At 46.5% G+C, this 27,163-nt stretch overlaps 1 protein-coding gene across 2 annotated transcripts in view; it reads left to right on the top strand.

The window, feature by feature from the left end:
- The window catches only part of GMDS (GDP-mannose 4,6-dehydratase), a 491,129-nt gene that overhangs the window by 186,991 nt on the left and 276,975 nt on the right, over positions 1-27,163 (top strand). For both annotated transcript variants that reach the window (XM_036870073.1, XM_036870074.1), the window contains one exon: positions 26,437-26,629. In XM_036870073.1, the coding sequence (XP_036725968.1) occupies positions 26,437-26,629 (193 nt within the window). The remainder of the gene's footprint in view (positions 1-26,436; positions 26,630-27,163) is intronic.

Below are 27,163 nucleotides of genomic sequence, written 5' to 3'. Positions count from 1 at the left end.
ACTTTAATTTTTAAAATTAGTTAATATTATAGTAAATTGCTAAATGACAAGTTTTGAGTTGTTCTGAAGTTGTAACAAAGGGAGAATGAAAAGTGGCTTCTCCATGGCCTCCCTTGCTCCTGCTTCCTGCTGAGCCCTGTACCCAGAAAAAGTGCTTTGAGAATTTTGCTGCTTTAAATGTACTTCTGCCCCTTTTGGCAGTAGGTGTGGTACGACTAATAAATCCTTTTTAAATTGTTGTTCTCTAAAGGTTGCCCTGTAGCCTTTTGGCATCGTTCTCTAAAAAGGGCTAATAAATAGTTTAAAATGTAGAGATATACACCCAGGTGAATTTTTATTTCAGTGACTTCTGAATGCTTTGCGCTCTTTTGAGAAGGGCCTTTTTGTCCCAAGCTGACTTGTAACCATAGGAGATTTAATTTCATGGTATATAGTACCGGGCATCCCGTGAGTGTATCATCAGGTCTTAATTTCACATGTGCTATAGATGTCTCATTGTCAAAATGTAAATACCTACATTAGATCTTTACCAGAAATTTAGGGCAAAATAATCTTGGGCAAACGTAGCATTGGAAAGGGAGTCATAGTAAACAGGATTTGGGTGCAGTTGCAGCTTAAAATAATGGCTCTGGCCCTAATCCGGGGCTGTGTTTTCTCTTACCTTTGCAAGGTGTCAGTTTAGTCCTGAGATGATTTTATCCCTTCGTATTGCAAGGCAGGTTTCAAAATTCAAGAACGTGCTAAATGCTATTGTATTCCAATTTGACTGTACTATTATAATTGAGGAAAATGTTAGTTCCTGTTGTAGCTCCTCATTCCTGGCCGGTCTTACTCTAAGAAGTGCCCTTGGAATTTGCTGCTGTTGCCACTTGGAAATTTTTGTTTTACTTTTTGTTGCAGATTCTTTGGAGAACAGGCGGGGTATAAATGACAAGTGCATTCTAAATTTATGGCTTGGTGAGCAGAATGCTTGCTGGTCATTTAGCTTGACAGTGCTTGGACTCTCTGGAATTTTAAGTAAAGTATTTTATTTATATTTTCCCAATTTGCAGAATTGAAATAATATGTGTTCTCTCCTTACCTCAAAGAGCTGTAAGGGATATTAATAAGATAATACCTAAAACCTCTGTGGGGTCCTGATGCAGCCACAGAAATAAATGGTATCATCATCACCATCTGAGAGCAACAACATTAGCATCGTGGCTTTCTCTTTGCAGAGATGAATTATGGCTAAGCGGTCAGTCATCCCATGGATGGGCTCTGATTTTCATTCTGATACTCCTTTACAAGTATGTTAGCTTAGGAAGCATGCACTTTATTATCAAACTATTGTAGAAGATGGTCTTATGTTGGCCAAGATTCTACATATTCAGACAGAGACCCTGCATGTTAGATGTATTCTTATTTTTTTCATGACTTTTTTTAGTTAGAAAGCATGTTCCAAAAAAATTCCATCTTTTCAAAATAACCTGCACATCAAGAGCTTTTCCATAACCAGGCAAGATTAATAGATTTTTCTGGCATTATTTCAAAATATCATCTAATCTGTGAAGACAGGAATACTCCATTGAGTTTGGATTCCTTTTTAGGGACAGTGCTTTGAAGGTGCCAGGCACTCACCACGTAGCTGTTGAATCCAGGTGCGTTCTTTACGTGTCATACTTGGGATTTCTGCTAGAGCATTTAAAAATTTTCCTCGTGTAGACATTGGGGTCATAAGTCTCTTATGTCTGTTTCTGAGGTTCTTTGAACCTATTATGAAACAGAGCTGTATGGCTTCAAACTGTCTTCAACATTTAAGTCCCTCATCTTAGTAGAGGGTAGGATTTCATAACAAGATATTTTCAGTTTAAGGAATAAATAATAGCGACATTGAAAGAACTGTTAATCTTCAGATTAATGCTTTTTCATTTTATTCAGCATTAGCTCCAAAAGAACCCTCTGAGGTGAAAGAAAGAAAGATTATGAAAAACATTGAAGTGGGAACAACTTTTTGACAGTATGTTTCCATTTAAAATTCAATCTCTAAGTATATCCCTCATCCATCCTGCCTTATCTCCATGATGTTTGTCACCAACTGATACCTAACTTTTGTTTATAGTTTATAAATCCAGTTTTCCCTTTAAGATTATTTTTTAGACAGACTTTTAAAAACAAATTTTAAACAGAAGATGGGTTATATAGCACCGAGGCACTCCTTGGAAAACCATTTGAGAATACAGTTTGACCAAAAAATTGATGAATCAAAAAAGAATATTGGAATGGTGAAACCATAGTAAAATAAGTTGGTGGTAAAGAATGAATCAATTTAACTATAAAACTAAGACTACTACATTTAGGTCTTTGATCCATTTTGACTTGTTTTGTATGTGGTGTGAGATAAGGGTCCGACTTCATTCTTGTGCATGTGGTTATCTAGTTGTCTCAGCATCATTTGTTGAAAAGACTGTTCTTTCCCCTTTGAACGGTCTTGGCATCCCTGTTGAAAGTTAGTTGAACATAGACCCCTGCGTTTATTTCTGGACTCTAGATTTCATTCCATTTATTTATATGTCTATCCTTATGCCAGTACAGCATTTTCTTGGTTACTGTTGCTTGTAAATTTAGAATTTGGGGAGTGTGAATCGTCCAACTTTGTTCTTTTTCAAGATTGTTTTAACTTTTCTCGATCCTTTGTAACTTCATATAAATTTTAGAATCAGCTTATCAATTTCAAATACCTAAATGTAAAAGTGAAAACTATAAAACTCTTAGAAGAAAACATAGGAGTAAACCTTCATAACCTTGAATTTGTCAATGGATATTTAGGTCTGACACCAAAAGCACAAGTAGCGAAAGAAAAAATAGATAAATTGGACTTCATCAGAATTAAAAATTTTGTGCTTCAAAGGATGCCTTCAAGAAAGTGAACAGAAACTCACATAATTGGAGGAAATATTTGCAGATCATGTATCTGATATGGAATATATATCTAGAAAATATAAAAACTCTTAGAACTCAATAATAAAAACACAGATAACCCAATTAAAAAATGGGCAAAGGATCTGAATAGATATTTCTCCAAAAAAGATACACAAATGGCCAATAAGCACATGAGAAGACGCTCCGCATCATTAGTCATCAGGGAAATGAAAATCAAAACCACAGTGAGATAACACTGTATGCGCGTTAGGATGTCTGCAATCCAGAAGCCCGATAACGATGAGTGTTGGTGCAGAAGTTGGAAGCTGGAGCCCTCATACAGCACAGATGGGACGTAAAATGGTGTGGTCATGTTGGAAAGAGTCTGCAACTCCTCCAGTGGGTAAGCCTACCGTTACCATACCCTCCAGCAGTTCCACTCCTACGTGTCAACGCAAGAGAAATGAAAACATATGTCCACACAAAACCTTGTGCAAGAATGTTGATAGCAGCATCAGTTACAGTTGCCAAAAGGTGGAATCAATCCAAATATTTCCAGCTGGTGAATGGATAAACAAAATGTGATATACGCATACAGTGGAATATCATTTGGCCATAAGATGGGATGATGAAGTACTGACAGTTCTGTAACGTGGATGAACCTTGTAAACATTACTCTAAGTAAAGGAAGCAAATCACAAAAGACCACATTTACATGAAATATCCAAAATAGACAACAGTGAGGTAAAATGGATTAGTGGTTGTTTAAGGTGGGGAGAGTGGTTTTAGGGAGGGGACTGATAGTGGGTACGGTTTCTTTTGAGATCGCTAAAATGTTCTAAAATTGACGGTGGCAATAGTCGCCCATATCTGAGAATATACTAAAAGCCATGGAATCATACATTTAAAATGCAGAATTGTGAATTATATCTCAAATTATGAATGCGGATTTTATTTTAATAAAGCTGCTGGTTTAAAAAAAAGTAAGTCTGACCAGCTGTGTGAATTATGGCTACAGAACAGAATGTCAGTGTAAACTATGTCACGTGGTAGTGTTATCTAGCAAAATTGGGAGGGGCGACCTTCTTCTGTGACCGCGCTGGCCCCTGCCACATGCACCTGGTTTCCATCAGGCCCCTCCGTGTTCACTCGTCTACGTTAACTTCTCCGCTGCGACCGCGACTCGCCAAAGCCTTGGTGCTTCTGTCCCCTCCAGGCGAAGCGTTCTTTCCCCAGATCTTCGTGTGGCCCGTTTTCTCATGGCTTTGAGGTCTCCGTTCCAGGGATGCCGCCTTGCAGGCCTCCCTGGCCACTGTGTCCTCCTGGCCTTGCAGGGTCAGGGTTGTGCTGTGCGGGGCACAGTCTCGGAGCCACAGCGCCTGAGCTTGACCCCCGGCTCTGCTGTTCATCAGCGTGCTGGGACGTGGGGCAAATAGCTCAACCTCTCTGTGCCAGTTGCCTTGTATGTAACTTAGGGCTGTAACTGCCACCTTCATAGAGTCTTCACAGGGAGCAGCTGAGTTCACACAGCAAAGCTTCTAGAATGATGCCTGGCTGTGGTCAGCGTGCTGTTCTGTGAAGCATCGTCTGTTACTGTGACCACCCGACACACTGAATGTGCTCTGTCCACCCCCTCACCTGAATCTAAGCTCCACGAGGGCCAGGGCTTCATACGTTCCGTTCACGGCAGGGTCCCCACGCCTGGAGCAGCGACGGGAACAGAGGAGACTCAGGATAAAACCTGTTAAACACATGGATTTTGTTTCATCGCCTTATCGTTGAACACTTACTTCATTGAATTCACGTTCTTAGTATGAAACATTGTTGAAGAAAAAATGAATTCCAACCCTTGTTACAATGGTAGGGAACACTATTCAAGACCAGCAATGGGAAATTGCAATTGGAGAGAAGCTCCAAGTCCAAGAAGGACAGTGGGAAGTAGAGTCAAGGAGCAGAGGGGTCAGTGGATGGAAAATTACCCAGAGGAACCGTCAAGCGGAGGGGGGTTCTTACTGAAGGCAGGCCAGGTGATCCCTCCCTCCTTTTCTGTTTCTGGTACTTTCTGACCGAACGACTTTGTTGAACATCAGCTCTACCTCTCCTATGTGTAATTTCACTGTTGTGGATTTCTGGGTTCCACAAAAGCACGTGGTGGGGTGCGATTTAAGTTTGAATCCTGGCACGCCAGCTTATTGATGCTGCGATCTCGGGGTGAGTCCTTCAATTCTCTGACCCGCGGGAGCCTCCTGGATGAAAGGTGCTGTGGACTTGACTGTTGTGCTGGGTCAGTGAGAGGTGTGTGTGGTCCCAGCAGGTACCGGGCTCTCACCTGCTGCTCTGTGTTAGGAGCTGATGACTGCAGCCCCGGCTTTGAGCTGTAGCTCCTTATACAGCTGTTCCTGTGATGGGAGTTATGACTAATACAGACTGGAGAGGAGACGCTGCTTTAAGGGAGAAAAAGACTGACAGTCTTCTGGTGTGTGGGCCATAAAAGGGGTCTGTAGTGATGGTCATGGGCATACGCAGGCACGGTGGCAGGAAATAGGTGGAAAAGTCAAGTCGGAGACTGAGGACGGAAGGCTTTGAGAAGTTCCTTGAAGTGCATTCAGCAGCTCTGGGGAGCCTTTGAGGGATCTTGAGTGAGTGAGGCTGGGGGCAAGCAGAGATGAGGGGCAGGTGGACCTCAGAGAGAGACACACATTATAGGATTTAATAACAGGTTTAAACACTTACGAATACATTGTCCTGCTCATAAAATATCTATACCAAAATATTAAATTGTTAATGCCATCGGAAAGCATTTCATTTCCACATGTATAGACAAAAAGCACCACTGGTTTTCCCTCCTAACCCTGTTGTGTCCTTTCACTAGAACCCTGTGCCTTCGCGGTGGCCTGGCGGGGCTTTAAGACGAGTGACACGCGTGCTCCTGGCGCTGCTGGCTCAGCAGGCGTCTCTGCTCCCGCCCCACGGCCGCGGTTCCTGGAGGCCTGGAGAGTCCTCTGTTGCTGTGCAAGCAGAGGCAGAGCCGGGCACTGCCCCTTCCGGGAGTCCCCTGGTCCCCTCCCTCTGCGCCCGTTCCCCGTGCACCTAGGGAGTTCCGTGCGCCCAGCACAGACCTCTGCGCCTCCCCTCTGCTAGGAAAGACCCGCCCCGCCGCTCCTGACCACTCCTGACCGCTCCTGACCGCTCCTGACCGCCGGGCTGTTTCATCTGGTCCCCGCCAGCCTCCCAAGCCCCCCGCCTCTCATCCACCCCAGGGCGCTGCGCTCTCCATCTGCCCAGTGACACCCTGTGTCCTGTCCTGATTGCCTGCCTCTCCCACTTCTCCACTCCCTCCTCCCTCTCTCCCTCCCTCCCCAGCTCCCTTCATTTATTTATTTTTGACTACTTCATCTTTCAAATTCTCAGACATATAGAAATCCCCCAAATATGATTGTATTGTCTAATTCTGTTGCATTCCTAATTATTTTCACTTTATATATTTGGAAACTAGTATGTTGCTTTGTGTTGACGATGTTTTCTCTTTTTATAGCCTACTTTTAAAAACCGTATAAAATATCCTTCTCCTGATTCATGCTATTTTCTGGAATTACACTTTATTTGATGTTAGTATTACCACTTTTACTTTATTTTTGTTAGCATTTGTTTATCCCTAGTTTTCAGTCTTTCTGCTTCATGTTTTGAGTAGGTGTCTTGAAAATAGTATCTAATTTTTTTTAAATGCTCAAAGAACTTTTGAGTATCAATAGGAAGATTCAAGGCATTCACGTCTATTTTGATTATTGATTTATTTGTCGTAATTTGTCCTAATCCCTGCCATTGTATTGTATGTTTTTGATTTTTTTTTTTAAAACTTGTTATGCTTTCTCTTTCTTTTCTTCTGTTTCTGATGTGTCTTATTTATTTAATTTTATTTCAGCCATAGTCCACCCCCAGCTGTTTTGGAGTTCTGCATTCCAACTATACTCGGCTGGTTGTTTCTCATAAGAATATTTGAAACTATGAATTCCAAGAATTTAATAGTATCTGCATCTCACTGCATCCTTGCCAAGGATAAAAGGAAATCTTGTGCATGCTTTTTGCTTATCTCCTCTTTCCTACTTGAATCCTAGGTTTTTAGAAGTAATCTATATTTTAAATACTAGGTCAGATTCTTTTACTACATCTTTTTTTATTTTACTGTCTTTCTGAACAATTACAGTTAATTCCACAACTGCATTATTAAACAGGGTTTGGGCTAATTAAGATTTATTATCTTCATAGTTTGCTGCCCATTGCTTGAATTATTTACTATGATTATTTTTGAAGTACTTCCTCAAATAATATTTTACCCGAGAAGAATGCGTTGGGGTGCTTTCCAAGTCTTTTCATTAAAAAAAATGGTTTTCTTTTGTCTTCACATTTAATATTACATCTTGTTTCAGCTCTGGGGTCATAATCCTTTCCCTCGGGTTTGTACCCTTATTGCTCTACTGCTGTTAGCATTTAGAATTGTCTTTCCCTCCCCACCCCCCTTGGATTTTCTCCTTCCCTTCCCTCCCTTACTCTTACTGGGGGGCTCGTGGCGACTTTCTCTTTGTTTTCACGTTTAGGAACCCCCCGGGGTCTGGGTGTCTGCGGTCGGCACTCAGGGCCTTGATCCTCAGGGACGTTTCCATGGACCTGATTCCTGCTCTTTCCTTCTCAGCCTCGTGACTGTAGGAGCCCCTGGCCGTCACGGTTATGCTTCTCCTGTGTTCTCATCATCTTTCCGTACATTCGGGAGGATTACTGAGTTGGTGCTCGAATCAGCAATTTGGTTTTCTCTCCACTGAGCATCTTAGCTGAGCAGCTGTGTTTTTAATTTCCTGTGCTCTTTCTTGGTCCTTAGTTGTTCTCTATTTTTTCATAGAGATCTTCTCCTGCTTCTGAGGTGGCGCATCCTCAGATCTCCCTGAACGTACCGATGAAGGGCCTTTCCCTGGCCTCGCCCAGCTTGCTCCCCTCCCTCCGGGTTTGGATTCTGACCCTCCTGCCGTGTCTGTGACGCTCCATCACCCGTTCTTTTTATGGAGGCAGGTGTGAACCAATCAGCGTTGGTGGCTGGAGAGCCCCCCTCGGCGGCTGTGGGCCTCTTTGCTCTCGCAGGGGGTCTCTGACCACCAGATGGTCAGTGGGGATAAACTCTGGGGGGTCTCAGGCCAAAAGGGGGCCTTCCCCTCCAGGTGTGCTGCCTGGGAACAGACCAGAAGGCCACAGCCCCTAATAGGAAGCCCCCCCCCCCCCCCGCCCAGGATGCTGAGGGGGTCATGTTCTCTTTCTGCACGACGGGTGGTTTGTGCCTGAAGCACAGATCCTGGTGCGACACAGCCTCCCACTCTTAGAGAGTCAACGGCTTCTCCCCGTTCCTTCCTCAGGGCTTAGGAAGCAGCCTCAGGACCAGCTTTGCTCTCTCCCAGCACTTCTTCCCTCCACCCCTTAACTGCCTCTCCCCAGCCTTCAGCGCAGACGGAGCAGGAAGAGGGGAGAGCATCGGGTGTGAACGCCAGCTTCCTGGGGTCCGCGACTGTCTCTCCTCCTTCCTGGCTCGGGGGAGGGGCGTCACAGGAGTTGCCGGGAAACTTGGTGGAGCTCCAAGGAAGCCTGGCATCTCGTTCCTTGGCTGGAAATCTGCTTGGGGGCTATGGCAGAGAAGCTTGGTTGTCATCCAGTTTCTGTTCTCTCCTTGGGGCTAGAATTCTGAATTTTTATCTGAGTACATGGCCTTCTATAATAATTACATTTCCAGCTCCCTCTGTAGCTAGGTGTGGGCACGTGACTGCATTCTGTGAAATTACATTCAAGTAGAAATGATACGTACTACAGGCAGTTGAGCAGGCCCGGGAGGAGGTGGTCCTGCCCCAGGCCGGGCTCTGTTCTCCAGGCAGAGGAGCTGGGTTGGGGGAGGGTTAGAGCGGAGCGTGGCCTCCGCGCCCTGCGCCCTGTGCCATGGCCCGGCTGCTCGGAGCAGCAGTGAAGACATGGGAGTGGTGGTGTCACAAGTCGCCGGCGAGTCCCAGGACCCGCCCTGTGTGTCCGAGAGCTCTGCTGCGCAGGGAGCGGCGTCCGCCGTGGCACAGTCGGGGCAGTGGCGGGAGAACAGTGACGCGCCCCCGTTTGCGTCTCCCCAGGTGCACAATCCTCCATAAAGCAGGTGTGGAGGTCCCTGTGGGGATGCTGGTGGGGGTGGGAGTTGCCTTTTTTCCCGTCCTCCCCCAGACGGGGTAGCGGTGAATGCTTTGGCCGCTCTGTGTTTGGGGGTCCTGCTGGAGTCCCTCGTCCCAGCTTCCCCCTCTGCTCACCCTGTCGGTGGGATCCGGGGCTGGGGTGGCCCGCCTTGTCCCTGAGCATCTCGGCGAGGCGGGGCTTCCGCGTCTCCCACTCTGAGCTGTCCGTGGCGCCCCCATTGCAGAGTGGGTTGTCCTCTCCAGGAGAAGCGTGGGGGCATCACCGTGGCAGCTTCTGTGGCCCGTTTCCCCCGGACCGTGTCTTACAGCCAGGTGGCTGCTCTTACGGGCTTACAGGTCCCTCGGGGCTGTGAGGGACTTCGTCTAAGGCTTTGGCTTCTGTCTGTGTCGTTACTAGTAACTCAGCGCTGATTATTTTTGCCTGATCAATCTGGTCATACGTGCTTCATGGCGCTCAAAAATTCTTGCGTTTTCTGTTGTCAGATTAACACTTCTCTGTGTTCTAGGACTGCAGTGAATATTTTTCTTAATTTTACGTTGCTTTGGTGATTTCTTCTTTCAGGGGAAGTCCTCCTGTGCCTTTGAGCCTTGGTTTCCCCTCTGTGCCCTCCCCATCTGTCCAGCGGGGACCGGCCCTCTGCCCTGGCTCATCCGGGCTCCTTGGGCCTGTTTATTCGCTCCCTCCCTCTTGCATGCTGTCACCGCCTGCCGAAGCTCTGACTGGCATTAAAGATGTCCTTGCGTGTATGTGTCCTGAGGTACTGTGGGCTCCTTGATGACAGAGATTGTGCTTCATTCATCTTTCTGTTCCCAGACTCTGCACCGCGCCAGGGCCTGGTAATGTGCTCTCCATGCTTGTTGAAGAGTTATTTTTGGTTTGCCTTCTTGATGCTTTGTGAAAATTATAAGCTACAAGTTATGGAATATAGTGTATCATTTCCCTCATGGGAAGACCGAAACACTAAGTAAGAATTACTCCCTCCTTTTTAAAATTGAATTTGTGTATTATTTAGCTGCATTCTGAATCAGATAGGCTTGTGTGAAAACTAAGTCGCTGTTTACCATAGTGCATCTATGGGAAAATATATTCTGGATTATGGAAAACGACCTAAAAATATACTATCATAGGCAACCTGATTTAAATCACAGCCAGCCTGTATTTGGGAAAAATGAAGCATCATCCTGGTATTAAATTGCACAGAAAAATCAGGTCGCCGGCTCTGTGTCTAGCTTGTGGGTGTAGAGAATACTGATGTAAAGGAGCGCGTGGTGAGGTGTATTGGTGGTGGTTTGGTTGCTCCCCGTGTATTATTACTTTTTCCCTGGTGTTAAGCCCATCTCTACTACTTACCGACTGTGACCTAGGCAGGCTCCTTAACTGCGCTGAGCCTCATTTTTTCCAGATGTAAAATAGATAATAATAGTAGTTCCTGACTCATAGACTTGTCATGGTGCTTAAATGACCGAGTACTGGAACGGCACTGGGCGGGTGCCCGGCCCACGGCTGATCCCGGACGCTTGCTATTCCTGAGAGTCTCGCGCAGCTGAGCTTCTGTGGCTGCTCTCTTTCTGTTCCTGTGTTTACTCCTTTGCTCAGGGAAGCCTCGCCGACGTTCCCCATCTCCACTCCCTGCTCTTTTCCCCTCCATACCGCTCATCTCATTGGACTTACCCTAGATTTTCCTTCTTTACATTGTCCTCTTCTCCCATCGCTAGAAGGTAAGCCCCACGAGGGCAGGGATCTTTGCTTGGTGCCTAGAACATGCCAGGGTCTTGAAGTTGCTCTGTAAATGTTTATTGAATAAAAACTAAGAGTACTTAAGGTCGATCAAATGCCAGTTTTGCAAATATTACGACTCAGTGTATCTGAAGCAAAAAGTGAAAGTAAAATAAAATGAGAGACACTTGCATGTCAAAGAGACACTACAAGTTTCGGTGAGTTTTAAACTTTGAGTGTATTTTACATGGATGTATATAAATAGAAAAGAACAGAAAACAGTTGAAAAAGGTTTGAACACTTCCCTTCCCACATTCAGTCTCAGCCTTCTTTCCCCTTGACACGAATGAGGGAGTTGGATGGGCTGTCTTCTCACGCCTTCCCACGCGGGCTCCCTGGCCGTTTCCCAAGCCCCTTTCCTGCCTCTCGAGTAGCATGAGGCTTCTGGCGCAGCCGGGTCTGGGCGGTGTAGGCAGCCGCCCAGGGCCCTGCGTGTCTCTCACCGCGGAGGGCGGGCGTTGTTTCCCACAGCAGGACTGTTTCGGGCTCCGCTGTTGGCTTGCGGTGCTTCTACCACGTGAAGCAGAGAGTGGTGCTTTCAACGTGGCCACTGAAAAAGCGTGGCCTGTTGCTTCTTTGCTTATTCTCACCTTCCATCACCACCCAGGCCCTCACTCTCAAATTCCATGTCGTTTAAAGCTGAACATTTTTGGAGAGTGGTTTGGAGATTATCCTGAAAGATAAATTGCTTTTACCGAATATCCCTGACAGCTCCGCAGATCACTAAATTAATAGCAGTGAACGGAGAGATAAGTAAAACTAATGCTAGATTCAAGTTTCGTGCCAGGGGTTAGAATCGTTGTGCTTCTCAGGGTCTCAGGAGACCACTCCTTCACCCCTCGTGTCGTTTTCATTTTGCAGTTTTCCTTTATGTAAATTCTACCTTCGTGTAGAAGAAGTCTGCAGATAAGCTGTTAATAAACCTTTGTGATCGTGCGGCACCTCATCCTTATGAACTTGATGCAACTTTCTCTGTTATTTAAGTCTTAATATGTTTTCTGCTCTCTTTAAGGTGGTGAAAGACTAGGTTTCGTGGGGGAGACTGTTGGAGCTTTTCACAGATGGACGCTCGGGACAGCTGAGGGTGGGCAGCGTAGAAGCGTCCCGCACCTCTGCTCACGTTAGACCTGCCCAGACGGCACTTGCGCTTCTCGGGTAGTTAATCTCCAGAGCAGCCACAATAATTTCAGGGAGGTCGAGCAGGTACCAACATCTCATTTCACTTTAGAGAACTCCCAGGGAAGGTTACTTTCTCAGACGTTTTTAAGAACACAAAGAACATCATTTACAGATTACCTCTGATTTAAGACCTTGTCTTACTGTAATAAATCTTAAAGGAAAGTGATGTTCTTTTGAATAACAGAAATGCTGAAACTTGAAATTATTGGCACTCACTAGTTTTCTAGGTCGTCCACTTTGCCAACCATTGTAAATATGCCTAAGCTTTGTGCATCCAGAAACAAAGTCGTCCTGCTCAGAATAAAGACCCGCACCCGCGACACCAGGCAGCCCCGAGCCGTGTGCACACGCTGACCCGCCCTGCTTCCTCCAAGGCAGCTTCAAGACTGGCAAACTTGTGCCACCTTTCGGCTCTTGAAGACCCTGGTTTTGTAGTCCAGCTCTTCCTTGTTTCCTTGCCCATCACCCTTCCCTGCCTCTCTCCTTCTTTTCACTGAATCTGTGTGTTTTCCGGCTCCATTCCTGACACTGTGCTAGATGCTGAGGATTGAAGAAAGACCCAAGTCTGCACAAAATGTACCCATTCTTTTGGCATCTACTCTGGCTGTGATGTTTCTAGGTGTATTTTCTAAAGACTTGGGCCTGTCTTCAATCTTCATAGTTTGGATTTCACTGACTGTTTTATTTGCAGAATTTTGAGTTTTTTCCAATTCTGTTCTTGTTTCATTTTGCCTTTTTGCAAAAATTATTTCTTGTTTTTAGCTGATGTTATTTTTTTCTTGGTCTCTTTGAGATATATTTTAAAGTCAACTTTAAAGAGATATTAAAGGGGGAAGTATTTTAAGGTCATTTTCAGAATGCGGTATTATTTTCATTTCCTCTGGAGTAAATTCTTTCCTGAATTGTAGATCTCATTGGTTCCCTCTTTAACATTAATGTTCTTTTTCAAAAATTTGATTTGCAGGCTCCTATTAAATAGGAACCTCCCCTCCCCTTCTGTCTTACCCCTTGTTAATGACTTTGTGGTTGCCACCACCCAGCCTCTAAAATATTCTAGTCCAGAACCATATTGTGGCTCAGAGTTTCCATCTAGCTCTGACGCCGGAAATCAAATTGGTCCAGTCAGTGGCAAACCTATCTGGCAGATCCTCCTATGAAGATGTGTCTGCTGCTGTGTGCCTCTCATTTTAGACAACTTAGCCTTCTATTAAAACAAACAAAAATTCATAGTTTCAGGCTGGCAGAAGCAGCTTTTTTCATCTTCCTTTCATGGGCTGCATAATTATGCCGCAGTCCTTGGTCTTAAACAGCAACTATGGCTCCGTCGGTGCTGTTAGCCCTGTTGCTCACGAGAGCTGAAATCCACCCCTGCCTGGTTCCAGCCTTGATCTCCAGCAGGTCCACAGCTGAGCCTCACCTACGGCTTTGTGTTTCAGTAGCTTCCGCGTTGAGTTAGGACTACGCAGCTATGTATTTGAAATTTTCTTCCTTTAAATTTCCTCGTTGCTCTGCTTAGAGTGGCATGGATGGGGGTTGTGGCCTTAAAACATGGTCACGCATTTTACTGTGTTGAAGGCACATGACAGGTATTCAGTGGTGTTTCTTGAAGGGATGAGTAAATAATTGTTTTTGAATTCTTTAAGCTAAGGTGTTTGAACTTCATCTGAAAGCTGTGGGGAGCCATTATACTTTTAGAAGAATGTGACCTGATTAGATATTAAGTTTTGGGAAGATAGTTCTGGTAGGATGGAGGGTGGAGTTTAGAAAGGCCAGATAGGAGGCTAGGAGACCTGTTTGGAGAATATTGCCTCTGTGTAAAGGTCATGAGAGACCCAGTGTTGAGGGGGGTCGATTCACAGAGGACCCCGGGGTCACCAGGAGCAGTTTCAGTGTACTGGGCAGGGTGGCCAGTGATGCCTGGATGTCCTTCACCTTCAAGGCCAGCCCTCTCTCCTGACTGCACCTCTGGTTACGTTACTCACTGGCTCTTTGGAATAGAAGATTGAGCCTTTGTTTCGCTTGTTTCCACTGATCCTCAAATCAGTCATAGGGATGTTTGTTAGATACATGTGTGGTACCCTCAAACGCACAGAAGAGTAAGGGCTGGAAGGGACTTTATTTAGGAGAAGGAAACTGAGGCTTAGAGAGACACATTTGTTGGTTACTGACAAAATAAGGAGTAGAGCCCTAGCATTTTAATTATTATCAGTAACTTCCTGTGTCACTTTCTTCTTGTTTCTCGTTTATCTATCACACATCCATAAGCATCTTTTCCTTACCCAAGGGAATTTCTGTCATAGCAAGTTAGTATTTTTCTACTTCTGAGGACTCACAAGTTCTAGTTCTTTTTTTCCCCCACTAAACTCTGACTTGGATTCTGATTATTTTCCCCTTTTACTCTGAAATCAGTTTCCTCTTGGTTTCATGTGTCTGTTTCCCTGACATGCAGCACGCAGGTGCAGCCATTGTCCCCCTCTCCTCCCATCCTCGTGTACCTACTTGCTCACATCAGCTCCCAGACCTCAGGGGAACAGATGTTGACCTGCAGTACAGCAGGTATCAAATTGGACAATATTCAAAAGAAAATAAGACATATATCCTGTCCAACGTGACCTTTGTTTTCCTGTAAAATCTAAAATTTGTACGACACAGCAGTTTCAATGTGGAAAAAAACCATGAAAACACAGCATTTTCTTCACATTTTGAAACTATGTGGCTAATATCTTCTTATACACTTTTTTATTATACAAGAATACTACTTTAAAAATAATATTTAATACCACTAAACACATACTAAAAACACTAATAACAGTAATGCTATTGTTAATGATGTTTTCCTGTTAGAGACTACTTTAGTACATCTTGCTGAATTGCCTTAATCTTACATCAGGTTTTTACATCATCTTGTTGTTGTGGGAATGGTTCCTGTGTAGGACTAACACATGGGATTTAGGAAAAAGCACCTGGAGAGGAAGGAGCGGTTTCGAAGTCACCATCCTTTCTGAGGAGATGTGCTATGTTTGGTGATACTGAAATACTTTGCTCTTTTTTATTTGTTCCCTCAAGAAATAGCACCGTGTGCCAGGCACCGGGCCAGGCACACGGTGGAGAACAGGATGGGGGTTAGTCCCTGCCTCTAAAATTCATGGTTTCTTTTATGCATAATCTGCTTCTCAAGAGCATGAAATGCTCCAGAGGGAGCATATTAAGCAAATTGCTTTTCAGACACCACTCAGTTGAAGACAGACTTCTGTTTTGTTAATTTAGTGCTTAATCAGACTTCAGTGAAGGGTGTGCCTCATTCAGGTCTTCTGGACTCCTAATGATCTGGTTTATGATCTTTCTTTTCATATCCTTTATTATTTCACAAAGCCTGAGTCACTGTACCCACTTCCTGGCTTAGAGTTCACAACCGAAGAAATCTCACTCTTTTTAACCCTCTCTGCATGCGATAGCTGCTCTGTTTCCTTGAGCACCTTCCTTGTGCTCTAGGCCCTCTTTAGATTCTCTAGAACTCTCTGCATTCCAGAGGACGTTCTTAAAGCATGATGACCAGGACTTCACGGCCCCCCCCCATGCATGGGCGGTGGGACACTGCTTTCTGTTCTGTTTCTCTGCTCTTTTGGGGGAGACTCCACGTTTTCTTGGTTTCTCAGCATCAAACCAACGCCCGAGATCTTCGGAAAATACTTGGAACTCTGAGGATGTGACTCCTCCCGCTCTGTCTTTTTCTCTCCTGTCTTAAATGCACCATCTCCCTGGTCCACCTTGAAGGGTCTTGCCACCTTTCCAGCCTTTTCGGCAGCTCCGTGAGATCTTACAATTAACTATTTCTAATGTGACTGTCACTTTTTGGAAAAACAGTGAAAGTTGGGAGATTTTCGTAGTCTACCTCCTCTCCCAGATTGTTTTCAAAACATTAAATAAAGACAGTCCCTAAACCAGCCACGGACAGCATCTGCCTTTTGTGTTTGCTCTCTCAGCTTATATGTTTTGTTCCTACTTTGGTTTTCCGTCTGTAAGTCCTCAATCTGCTGGGGTGGGGCTGCGGGGAAGGGACGGGGCGCCCCTGTCGGCAGATGAGATGGAATTTTTCTCCCACCGGCGGAGTTATTGTAATTACTTTGTTAAAGGCATGTGTCAAGGCCTTTGACAGTCTCGGTGAATCATATCCACGATTTGATTTCCTCCTTACTCTTCCTTGCCCGTGTGCTTATTTAGCTCTTAAAGAACTCTGCAAAAGGAACGAGGCAATATCAACTCTCGCAAGGCCAGCTTTATTTTCTGCTCTGACCCATCTTCAACCGCTCATTGGTTCTGCTCATTACTGTACACTTTGCTAGATTTTTCACCATGAAAGTGACAGCCCCCATTTGAGTTCCCCTCCAGGGGGACTGTCAGTTACCTTTTTTATGAATCTGCTGGCATTTCCATCAGAGTGAGTAGACTTTTACAGTATCGTGCATGCCCGTCAGTCTCCGTGACTTGTCTGCATTTTAGTTTTTCTCTGAGACAGAGGGCAGCTTGGTATTTACCACTGTTCCACCCACCTGCTTCAAGTAGCAGTTTGGGAATGGAACGCCTTGTCCTCCCCAGCAAGCAGAAGGCAGACCCCCCACTGCCTCCTTCCCAGGCCCCTGGCCCCGCCTCCTGGTGCCCCGGTGCCTTCTCTAAACCCCGCTGCACTTCTCATTGACTTTAGATCCTTGTCCTTGGACCCCACTTTATTCTTCCTTGGACATTATTTCAAATTATTCTAGTTTAATGAATGCACCTTTCCCCCTGTTTTCCCTATTTTGGTTGCCAGTTTGCTACACAGTTCTTGTTTGTCTTGAGCTTCTGGGTCTTCTTTCCAGGGCTTTCAACAAAATATTTTCAACAGAACACCTAGGTCTCTTGTCAGATGTTTCTGTTACCGAACTCAGGTTCGGCTGCTCGCTGCTCAAAAGCCAATAATTCCAGAGGCAAGTGTCAGTAGAAAGGAAAGGTGCTTTCATCAGGAAAACCGGACGAGAAGGAGAAGAGAGGTGGACTCAGGTCCCAAGACCAACTCTGACGATTCTTCTCAGCCTTGGCAGTTTTTAAAGGGAAGAATCTCAGTGAATCGTCGAGGCAGGAGGTTGGGTTCTGCATCCTTCTCCATGGTGTGCAGACCCTGACTCTCTTCAGATGTTATCTTGCGGGAGTGATCTGCCTGCAGAGTTGCTAAGGGGACTTCTGGGGTAGAGAGCTCGTCATTCTTTAACTGCTTAATTCTTTGTTCTTTTTTTAATCTAGGAAAAGAATCAACAGGCCACTTAGGTTCTTTCAGGGTTAGAGGGAAACAGAAATGGGCAAACAGGAAAGGGGCAAAAGAGCTGCTTTCATTTCCCCACTGTCAGACATCATTCCATTTCTACACGATTAGGGGCGAAGTGCGTCTTCTGTACCTTCTTCCTGCTGACATAGGCGCCGTGTTCTCAGAGGGGAAGATGACGACATGGGTCTGTAGCATCTCTTTGCTGACAATTTTAGTTGCCCGCTTACATATACGGGCAGAGCAAGCTACAATTATTTTGATGCCCACAAAGATATAGACTATTATGAGCAAGAGTGTTAATCCCGTTCTCTCGAGGCCAGTTCTTGGAATTGTGCCAGCCATGGACTCAGTTCTGCTCAAGACGGAGCAGTTATGTCATGACTACAGCCTGGTCATCATGCACTTAGCTTTTCCCTCTGGTGGCAGTTACAGTATCTGTCAAACAGCTCAGGACGGTGCATCAGAGTGAGTCTGTCGTCCTCATCATTAACAGCTTGGTTTCATAGCTGGGGGCCCTGCAGGGTTCTGCTTGGTTCCATTACTTAGTGAAACAAACAAGCCTTTTGTACATTTCGCCCCCCCCCCCTTAGATAGTTTTTCTGTATTATTCCTTCTAAAATTGATACACCATATGCTATTTTTGGAAGAAAAAGGTCAAGAGAAATGGAGGCAAAAAGGACAGAAAACAGTTTGTCCCACGTGACAGGCTGTTGTTGTGGCCACTCTTAAGCTGTGATGACTGACAGACACTTGGACACGACTGTCGCCGTGGGGCTATAGCTCCCTGAGCTGCTTCCCTGCCAGAAGTTCTCTCTCTGCTTCGTCTTAACGAGATTCTCTTCCCGTGGAAAACGGCGACCTGCATTACTGCACCTGCGCACGTTGTAGCTTCCCAGACCCTCTGAACCATTTCAGGGCGTTCTCATTGTTTTGTTGTGATTGCTGTTCTGATGGTCTGTGGACTAAAGAATGATTAGCTATTTAGAGGCAAAGGTTAAGTGCTGAATTCCTACTTCAGTGTTACAGTAGTGGCCGCTCCAGCTGTAGTGACAGTAGTCGGAAGACAGCAGTGATGCTTTGTAATAATAGTGGACACGGTTTCGGTCCTCCTGTGTGCAGCCTGAATAACTGCTCAGGTTTTGTCTGTACTGAGGGCTCCCCAGATCCCCATCACCTGAGTGGTAGCGTGCAACGAAAATTAAATCCTGTAGTCATCTCTGGATTATCCTTAACAAATAGTTTTAATCCCTTAGTTAAATGTTTTAAGGCTGTTGGCTAAGTCCCCCTGATTTAGATAATCCCTCTATCCACTCCTGTGCCCTTGCCAGCGTGGGCTTCAGGGCAGTTGGATCATTTCCTGTATGTGTGATCGAAATAATTCGGAAGATTAAAGTTGTAAACATTATAAACTAGGGCTCAAAGCTAGTTTGATTATTCACTTTTTGATTATGTGTCCAACTCCGGTGTCATGTGAATGCTTTAGTGTGCTTATGTGGTTTTGGTACTTAGTCTTGGAGGTCAGGAATCTATCGATGACTCAGACCATAGAATAATCGAAGATGTAACCGTGTGCCTTGAGGATATGTGCATCAGACCCCGACATGGCGAAGGGAGCTTGTTAATGGGGGAGGTGGGTTCTGAGCGAGACTGGGGGCTTTTCTTCTCGAAGCACATTCTAAAATACTGGAATCTGTCACCGCCACCAGTAGAGACACCCTTGCCCTTTCTTAGGCCGTCGACTTCCGCAATCTGACGAAGCCTGTGGATATTCTCAGGATAAGTTCGTTACAAGTATTGTAACACAAAGCATAACACTGAGGATTACAGAGGAAACTGACTCGATTCATATGTTAACATCACAGCATTTAAAAGCCAGGCTTGTGATCCAGCGATGTGACAACGTAGCACAGTGTACAGCAGAGCCTGAGGTGGGTCTGATAACCCCTGAGCCTCCAAAGCAGCGGCGGGCAGAGTGACACTGCGCGGCCCCCAGCAACCCTGCCCCCATGGCAGACGGTGGGAGTGCCCCCTGGTGCTGTTACTGTGGGGTCGTTGCCTGCACTCAAACATGAAGGAAGTTCTCAACCTCGGGTAGACTTTAGTGAAAATGAAGATGTCTGGTTTCTCACCCCAAACCCCTTGTCCCCTTCAATTCTATCCGGGGACCCTGTGGACCCTTGGCCAACTGTCCCAGTGTGATTAATTTCACAGGTAGGCTTGCCTTCTTACTTATGCTTGCCTATAAGGAACCTTTAGAAAAACTAGATCGTTACTCTCGGTGCCCTTGTCCCATGTGAAAATCATGGCAGGTTTTTGTTTTTCACCAGCTGATAAGCCTCTATAAAGTGGGCAGGAAAAGATGTCTGATGTGGCTCATTTGTGATAGGTGGAGTCACAGTATTTGTAAGTTACGATTTTCTGTGAAACCAGGAGTTTAATTGTTATCTTTGTTCTTGAGTTATAGCCTGTCTTCACTGAGAAAGCAAGAATGGGATCAGAGGTTTTTGGAGGTTACAGCAAATGGCGAGGAACTGGATCACTGAAGTGGGGGGAGAACCCAACACTGGCAGCAGTGAAGATTCTCAAACTGAAGGACTGTCCTTGAGACCGTCCTTTCCCTGTCAGTGGACGGAGGAGCTGGCAGGTTTGGGAAGCAATACAGCGTGGGCCTCAGGGCAGAATCCTGATCTTAAAGAAAGCTGCGCTTTAGGCAACCCTGAGACTAGGGAGGTGGATTAACCAACGTTTCAGTTTGTCTTAATGGATAAGCAGTAAACTTGTGAAGAAACGTGCCCTTCGTCTGGTCCACAAAAGTCTCACGTCCTGCCGTGTGCTGAGCAGTCGGGTGAGAGTGGAAGCCCTGGCCCCGCGTGGGCCGTGGACGGATGGCTCTCGCCAGGTCTGAGTCCTCAGGAGCCTGGGGTGGTGTCTTGTCCAGACACGGTGAACGTTCTGATTCCCCGTGGGAGTTGTTAGTCACCTTGAAGTGTTTCAAAAACTTACGAAACTACGTATGAATTTATGTTGGGCATAGGAAGGCTCACACAGACGTCTCCTTTGTTTAGTCTGGCTAGAATTCACCACTCCGGTGGACTAATAACCTTACGATTATTAGATGTTTCAAATTATCATTATAAATGTTTTTGAACAAAAAATATAATTGCGGTAAAATAAGGAAAAATCATATAAAATTGGGCTTACGAATGTCGGGAGTGAAAGGTTCTGCGCTGGGCCTGGGTGTGAGTCCCCAGGGAGGAGGCCGGTTGAAGTGATGCCCTTCCTCTCTTCTGGAACCACCGCCTGCTGAACAGGCTGCAGACTGCATCCAAGGCCTCCTCCAGAATGGCCTCTCCTGATGTTTACTAGTCAGTTCCTTCTGTTTCCGTCCCTTTTCTCCATCTCAACTGGAGACTCCTTACCTCCCAGCATGGGCAGGGCATTTGTCTGTCCTTTGGCTCATGCTGCCCCCCATGAGGACGCCCCCCATCTCCACCTGCTCATGTGGGCCGTCTCCTCCCCGAGCCCTTCTTTCCTCTGTCCTGCTCTCCTCTTCTCTAGGTTTCCGTCCCCCGCCCCAGACTTTGTAGCCACTTGGCCACGCCCCCTCAATCCCTGTGGTGTCGCCTTGTGGCCCCTTCACTCCCCTTTCTGACCTGTTCCCGGCAGGCAGGTGAGCAGGACTTCACCTGTGCCCTTCTTGTCCTCAGGACATGGTGCCCTGCTTCTCCGGGTAGCTGCCCTTTAGCCGGGGATGCGCCCTCCCCAGACCCCTCGGGGAAGCCCTCGGGGTCCCTCGGGCCGCGCCCGCCTTGCTCTGATTGCCCTTCCGCTAACACAGTTTTGTGTCTCGGCCCAGCTGCTAAGGAACCGGCGGCTCTGGAGGGCGGCTGCTCGCCGAGACCCTGATTCACTTGGAAAGGCATGTTTTACTGTTGTTCTCCTTGATTAATAACTTTCACTTGCAGATTCCAAGTCCCGGGGAGCAGCGACCGTCGCGGCTGCCTGTGTGGTCCCAGCATCTCCAGCTCCCGTGTTTCTGGGAGTCAGATGCTGCGGGGGCGCCCTGGCCTCTGGGGCGTGTCTTTTCCCACATACAGTTCTTCTGCAGCAACGATCTTCTCTTTTTCTGAGGCGACATCTCTAGTCAGGAAACCGTGGCTCCTTCGTTGGGGTTTTAAAACTCAAATTTGCTGCCTGTGTGAACTTCACTGCGTTATTAACTGTATGATAGGGTCATTGAGAAATTACGTGTCCACACTTCAGGCTTCAGGCCATCGCGTTCGTTCAGGTTCTGTTTCTGGAGCACCTTCTGTGAGACGGGCAGGCTTCTCACTGGTAGGAGAACAGAAGAGACAGACACACAAACAAGCAAGGCTCCTGTGCTGGGGGGGCTTCCGGGCAGTTGACGACGTGAGGGTCACAAGGCGACTGCCCTGGGGAGAGCCCTCGGTGGGGGGGTGAAGCGGGCCGTCTGCTCCGGACGGTGGAATCATCATTGTTCTTTGCTTGCTTTGGTGTGAGGCCTCGCGCTCCTGAGCCAGGCCTGCCGGGACCGCAGCCTGCTACAGTGAAAACACTTCCAGAATTTACGTTCCAGTCTGCAGGCTGTGCGGAAGTGCAGGGCAGACCTTCAGTTCCTGCATCTGGGTCCCCACAGCCCTCGGGGGACCGTTCCTAAATCGTTGTTGTCGTTGTTTCAGGAAAGGCTGTGATTTACCACCTCTCTCTGTAAATGAGGGTAATTCTGGGGATATCTGTGTGTATCTTTGAATGTCGATAAGGGCAATCTGCTTCATATTTGAACTTAAATTTACTGTTTTCCCGTGGCTTCAGATGCCCTGCTTCCTGGAGGCTCTGTGACTGCCCTGACAGCGCCTGGCGGGCGAATGTGTCGGCGACCAGGTCTTTGGTTATTTCACCAACCTGCTTCCTCCACACCCGGTTCCCAGCTGTGGCGTAAGATGGTCTCCTTTGCTCTGAATCGTACATCGCCATGTGGTGGAACCGTTAAGCCTTCGTCATATTTGTTATGCTAAAGTTTTGAAAGTTTACATAGAGTTTCAACCTCGCTCCTTGAAATTTTACCTATTTCAGTACGATTAAATTATCAACCTTCTTCTGTCATTCTGATAGCCCATTTTTTTCCACTAGTTTTTGTAGTTTTATTTTGATATTTGTATGTTTGACATTTAAATCTCAGTAGTTACCATACTGTCTTCGTTCATCCGACAAATACTGGACAAGCGGTGTTTCAGGCACGGGGGCTCCCGTAGAACGAGACGGCATCCCTGCTCTCGGGAGCTTTGTTTTAGTGGAGGAGATGGTGAGTAAGTAATCAGATCAGCATGAAGGCTGGATAAACAGAGATGAGGGGCTTTGGGCTTTTTAGGTAGACAGGAAGGCAGGGCAGGCCCGTGTGAAGGGGGGCGTTTGCACAGAGATGGTGGGGGGGAGACGGACCAGCACTGCACACGGAGGGGACGCGAGTCCAAGGCTGAGGCCGCAGTCGTGCGGGAGGGGCCGCAGCTGAACTTGCTAGGGCTCCTGGGGTGCTTCCTGTGAAAGGTGGCCGGGCAGGGAAGTGGGCAGACACGCTTAGGGTCCGTGAACCCTGAGGGCGGAGGAGTCGTCCAGGCTCCCTAGGGTTCCGTTGGGAGCGTCAGGGGAGTAGGTGCCATTTCAGCAGAGGGAGAGGGGACAAGTGAAGAAGCGCTTTGGTGGCAGCGTCAAGAATTCCGTTCGGGGCAGGTGAGTGTGAGATGATGTCCTCAGATGGGAAGAGACATGAGGGCTCTGCTCAGGGCCGGGCGGGCCGGCCGGCAGACGGGAGTTTGATTCGGGACAGCTGGTGGGGGAGGGGAGAAGCAGCAGTGCTGAGCCCGGGGCTGGAGAGGGGGTGGCCGGGTGGCCGGGTGGCATAAGAGCCCGGGAAGCTGCCCCCCACGAGTGGGGGGAGAGCTAGGAGGATGCGGGGTTCCAGAAGCCACGCCAGAAGATGTTTCTACAAGGGGAGGGCAGGACGGTTCTTGTAGACTTGGGTGTTCTGATCCTTCCGTTTTTTGTTTTCCCTGCTGGGTGACATCAGCGCCTGCTCTTGTCCGAGTCCTCAGGCCTCTGAAGCGGTGGCCTGTGTCGGGTTGGAAACACGCTCCAGAGCCATCCTGTAGTTTGAGAAACGTGGAAAATAATGATAACGATTTTGAAAACTACTCAGTCTTGGCTCGGAATGTAACTGTGGTTCAGTTCAGGGGTCAGAAAGCTTTTTCTGTAAAGGGCCAGATAGTAAATATTTTCACTGCTGTTACAGTGTGAAAGCAGTCATAGAAAACACATCAACCAATGAGTGTGTCTGTATTCCTAGACGCCTTTAGGACAAAAACAGGACAGAGCCAGGTTTGGCCCATGGGCTGTACGTGACTTTCCAGACCCCTGATGCCGTGGTGTATTTCAGAATGACACTTGTAACTGTTAGGGGTTTATCAAGCTGAAAGTAGTACTATTCTCATGTTTTTCTTTTAAAGGAAGCCACTTAATTTGTTACTCTGTATTGTAAAATACTTTGTGGACAGTTGGATTTAATCAGCCAATCCTATTCCCCAGCATTTTAAATATCAAACACACGCTTAAGTTTTTTTTGTTTTTTTTTTTTTTTAAATTCACGTTCTTTTATTTATTTATTTATTTATTTATGACTGTGCTGAGTCTTCGTTTCTGTGCGAGGGCCTTCCCCAGTTGCGGCAAGTGAGGACCACTCTTCATCGCGGTGCGCGGGCCTCTCACCACCGCGGCCTCTCTTGTTGCGGAGCACAGGCTCCAGATGCGCAGGCTCAGTAGTTTTGGCTCACGGGCCCAGCCGCTCCGCGGCATATGGGATCCCCCCAGACCAGGGCTCGAACCCGTGTCCCCTGCATTGGCAGGCAGACTCTCAACCACTGCGCCACCAGGGAAGCCCCCACGCTTAAGTTTTGATGGAGTTACCTAAAATATGTGTACGTGGAGCCACACCCCACGCCATTCCCCTGCCTCAGTTACTTTTTTCAGCCTAAGTGCTTTTAATTCTTTTCCATGGTTTATGTTCTCTGAAGAAGGGCCTACTAATTATCTAAACTGGATTCCCTAGCATATGTAAAAGCTTTTAAGTTGTGCAGAGGCTTCTTAATCTGTGTTCCAGTGATTGAGGTTCAGCGTGAACATAACATGGGATCTACACAGCATATGTACTGCTAGCCGTTCTCTTCATGTAGCTGTTTAGTGTGTATACCAATGAAAAAATAGCCAAAGAAAGAAAAAAAACAATGTTTCTTTGCTGTTCAAACTTGGGTGATCCCATCCAAAGGATGAAAAATATTACTGGGTATGAATTTATATGTAAAAATATTTAGATCCTGGCTTGACAGGTTCCTAGTGTTAGAAAGGAGCTCCTGGTGCGGGGGTCTTCACCTGCAGTCCGTGAGCCCCTGGAAGCTGTCGGCCACACTGCGTGTGTGTGTGCGTGTGTGTGCGTGTGGGTGCACGCTTGCACACATGTGCGTTTCTGTGTCTTGTCCGAGTGCCCGAGGTTGTCATGAGACCCTTGCAGAGTCCGCCCCTCGGGACGGCTGTGCTGTGCTTTCTCAGCGAGCACCTTGCCTGTGTTCACCCCAGCTCTGCTGCTCCTGACGTGACTCTAGGTATAGATCCAAGAGAAATGAAAATATGACGTGTGAAAGAAGCCAGTCACTAAAGGCCACATATTAGATGTGACTCCCTTTAGATGAAATGTCCAGAATAGGTAAATGCATAGAGACAGAAAGTAGGTCAGTAGCTGTCAGGCTGGGGATGGACGGATGGGAAATGAGCGCCGATTGGTACAGGGTTTCTTTTGGGGATGAGGAAAATGTTCTGGAATTAGATGGTGGTGATGATTGTAGAATGCTGTGAATATACTAAAAACCACTGAGTTGTAAACTTTAAAAGGGTGAATTTATGGTATGTAAATTTTATTGCAATAAACTGTTACGTAAAAAGAATAAAATAGCCCCAAATCTTGCTTTCTTGGCTTTGAAAGATTGTGGGTGAAACATACTTTTTTCTGTTTGTCTCATGGCTGCCTGTGAGCTTTACTGACCTAGAGAACAGGGGTGAGTTCTGTGACCTGAGTCAGGTCCCTGACGGGCAGGCCCGGAAGTTCCCTGAATGCCCTGAGCCAAGGACAAGGCGACAGAAGGAATCGGGTGACTCTCGGCTCAGAGAGGGGCTTCTAGGGGAAGCTGAGGCCTCAGCAGATGATGGGGAGTGTGGCCGCATGTCCAGCTGTATTTGGCCTGTGAATAAACCAGAGACGGTGATTTTCAGCCTTATTAGTTTAGGAGATTTGAATATTAGGTTAATTTGTTTATTGTGCTTAGAAATGATTTAAGAAAAAAGCACACCAGTCACATTTATTTTTAAAGAAAACATTCGAGAACTGTAAAACACTGGATTATTCCTTAACACCCTCTTCTTAAAAGTCAATCAACTCAATATGCATTAGCATCTTTCTGTATTCAGTGTGTTTTATAATTAAAAGATATATTATGTATATAGTATACTAAAAAGTCAATCTTGCAGCTTAATTAAAAATAGAAAATAAAACAATTCTTTTTAAAATCAACTGTGTTCTGATTACATGTTCTCAAACTTACCTGTGCATAAAAGTCAACTGGGACTCATTAAAAATGTGGGTTTCCTAGGCCCCCCAAGAGGTTGGTTCCATCTGAATTTTTCAGGGACACCCAGGTGATTCTGAGGAGCAGAGGTTGCATCTTGAAAAGCACGGCCCTGGGGACTTCAGCCTAGAATCAGGAGGTGATGGATGCGGCTAAATTGTTCCTCATGTTACTGTAGGTAATTAATACCTATTTCTTAAGGTATTTTGCAGCCACTTGATGTTAGAAACAGATGACATCCATATTCTGATTCTGCTGCGAGAGAATGAGATTTCCTCACAAGCATAATGTTTCAAAGTAGGAGCAGTTGCACTCTGTTACCCCTGAGGCGTCTCTGTGGCTGCTGCCCGTTCATGTGGTCCCGTCTTCACCTGCTCTTTCCAGATTTCTTTTGACCTGGCTGAATACACTGCGGACGTCGATGGGGTCGGCACCTTACGGCTTCTGGATGCAGTGAAGACCTGTGGCCTTATCAACTCTGTGAAGTTCTACCAAGCCTCAACGAGCGAGCTTTACGGGAAAGTGCAGGAAATACCGCAGAAGGAGACCACGCCTTTCTACCCGCGCTCGCCGTACGGTGAGGATGCGCACGGGCTGGGTTCTCTGTGCTCCTGGGGCGCTTCCGCCTGGGCGCGGCTCCTGGTTCCTGGCTCGTGGCTGAGGTCACGTGCTGTGAGAGCACCGCTGACGCAGGCTTAAAGGGGCCGGGCTTGCCGGTCACACACCTTTGCGTTGTGCTCACCGCAGGGTTTTTTTAAAAATATATATTTGTTTGTTTGTTTGTTTGTTTATTTAGGGCTGTGTTGGGTCTTTTTTTTTTTTCTTTTTAACATCTTTATTGGAGTGTAATTGCTTTACAATGGTGTGTTTCCGCTTTATAACATCACCGCAGGTTCTTGCTGAGGTCTCCTCCAGGGTGAAACCTGCTGCACCGCTTTAAAAGGAAAATTAGGTCCAGCAAGATTCTTTTTGCTGAACTGTTGAGGTTGTGCTGAAGTGATACGGCCTGGTGTTTTTGATTCCATTTCCCTGATGAAATTCTCCCTGAGCTCAAACCCTTAAACAGACAAACAAACATATATGACAAAATTTGAAAGCCGCTAGAATATTA

This window comes from Balaenoptera musculus, chromosome 11, assembly GCF_009873245.2.
Source record: "Balaenoptera musculus isolate JJ_BM4_2016_0621 chromosome 11, mBalMus1.pri.v3, whole genome shotgun sequence".
In the NCBI taxonomy this organism is placed as follows: Eukaryota; Metazoa; Chordata; class Mammalia; order Artiodactyla; family Balaenopteridae; genus Balaenoptera; species Balaenoptera musculus.
This window is presented reverse-complemented; position numbering and strand designations above follow the sequence as displayed.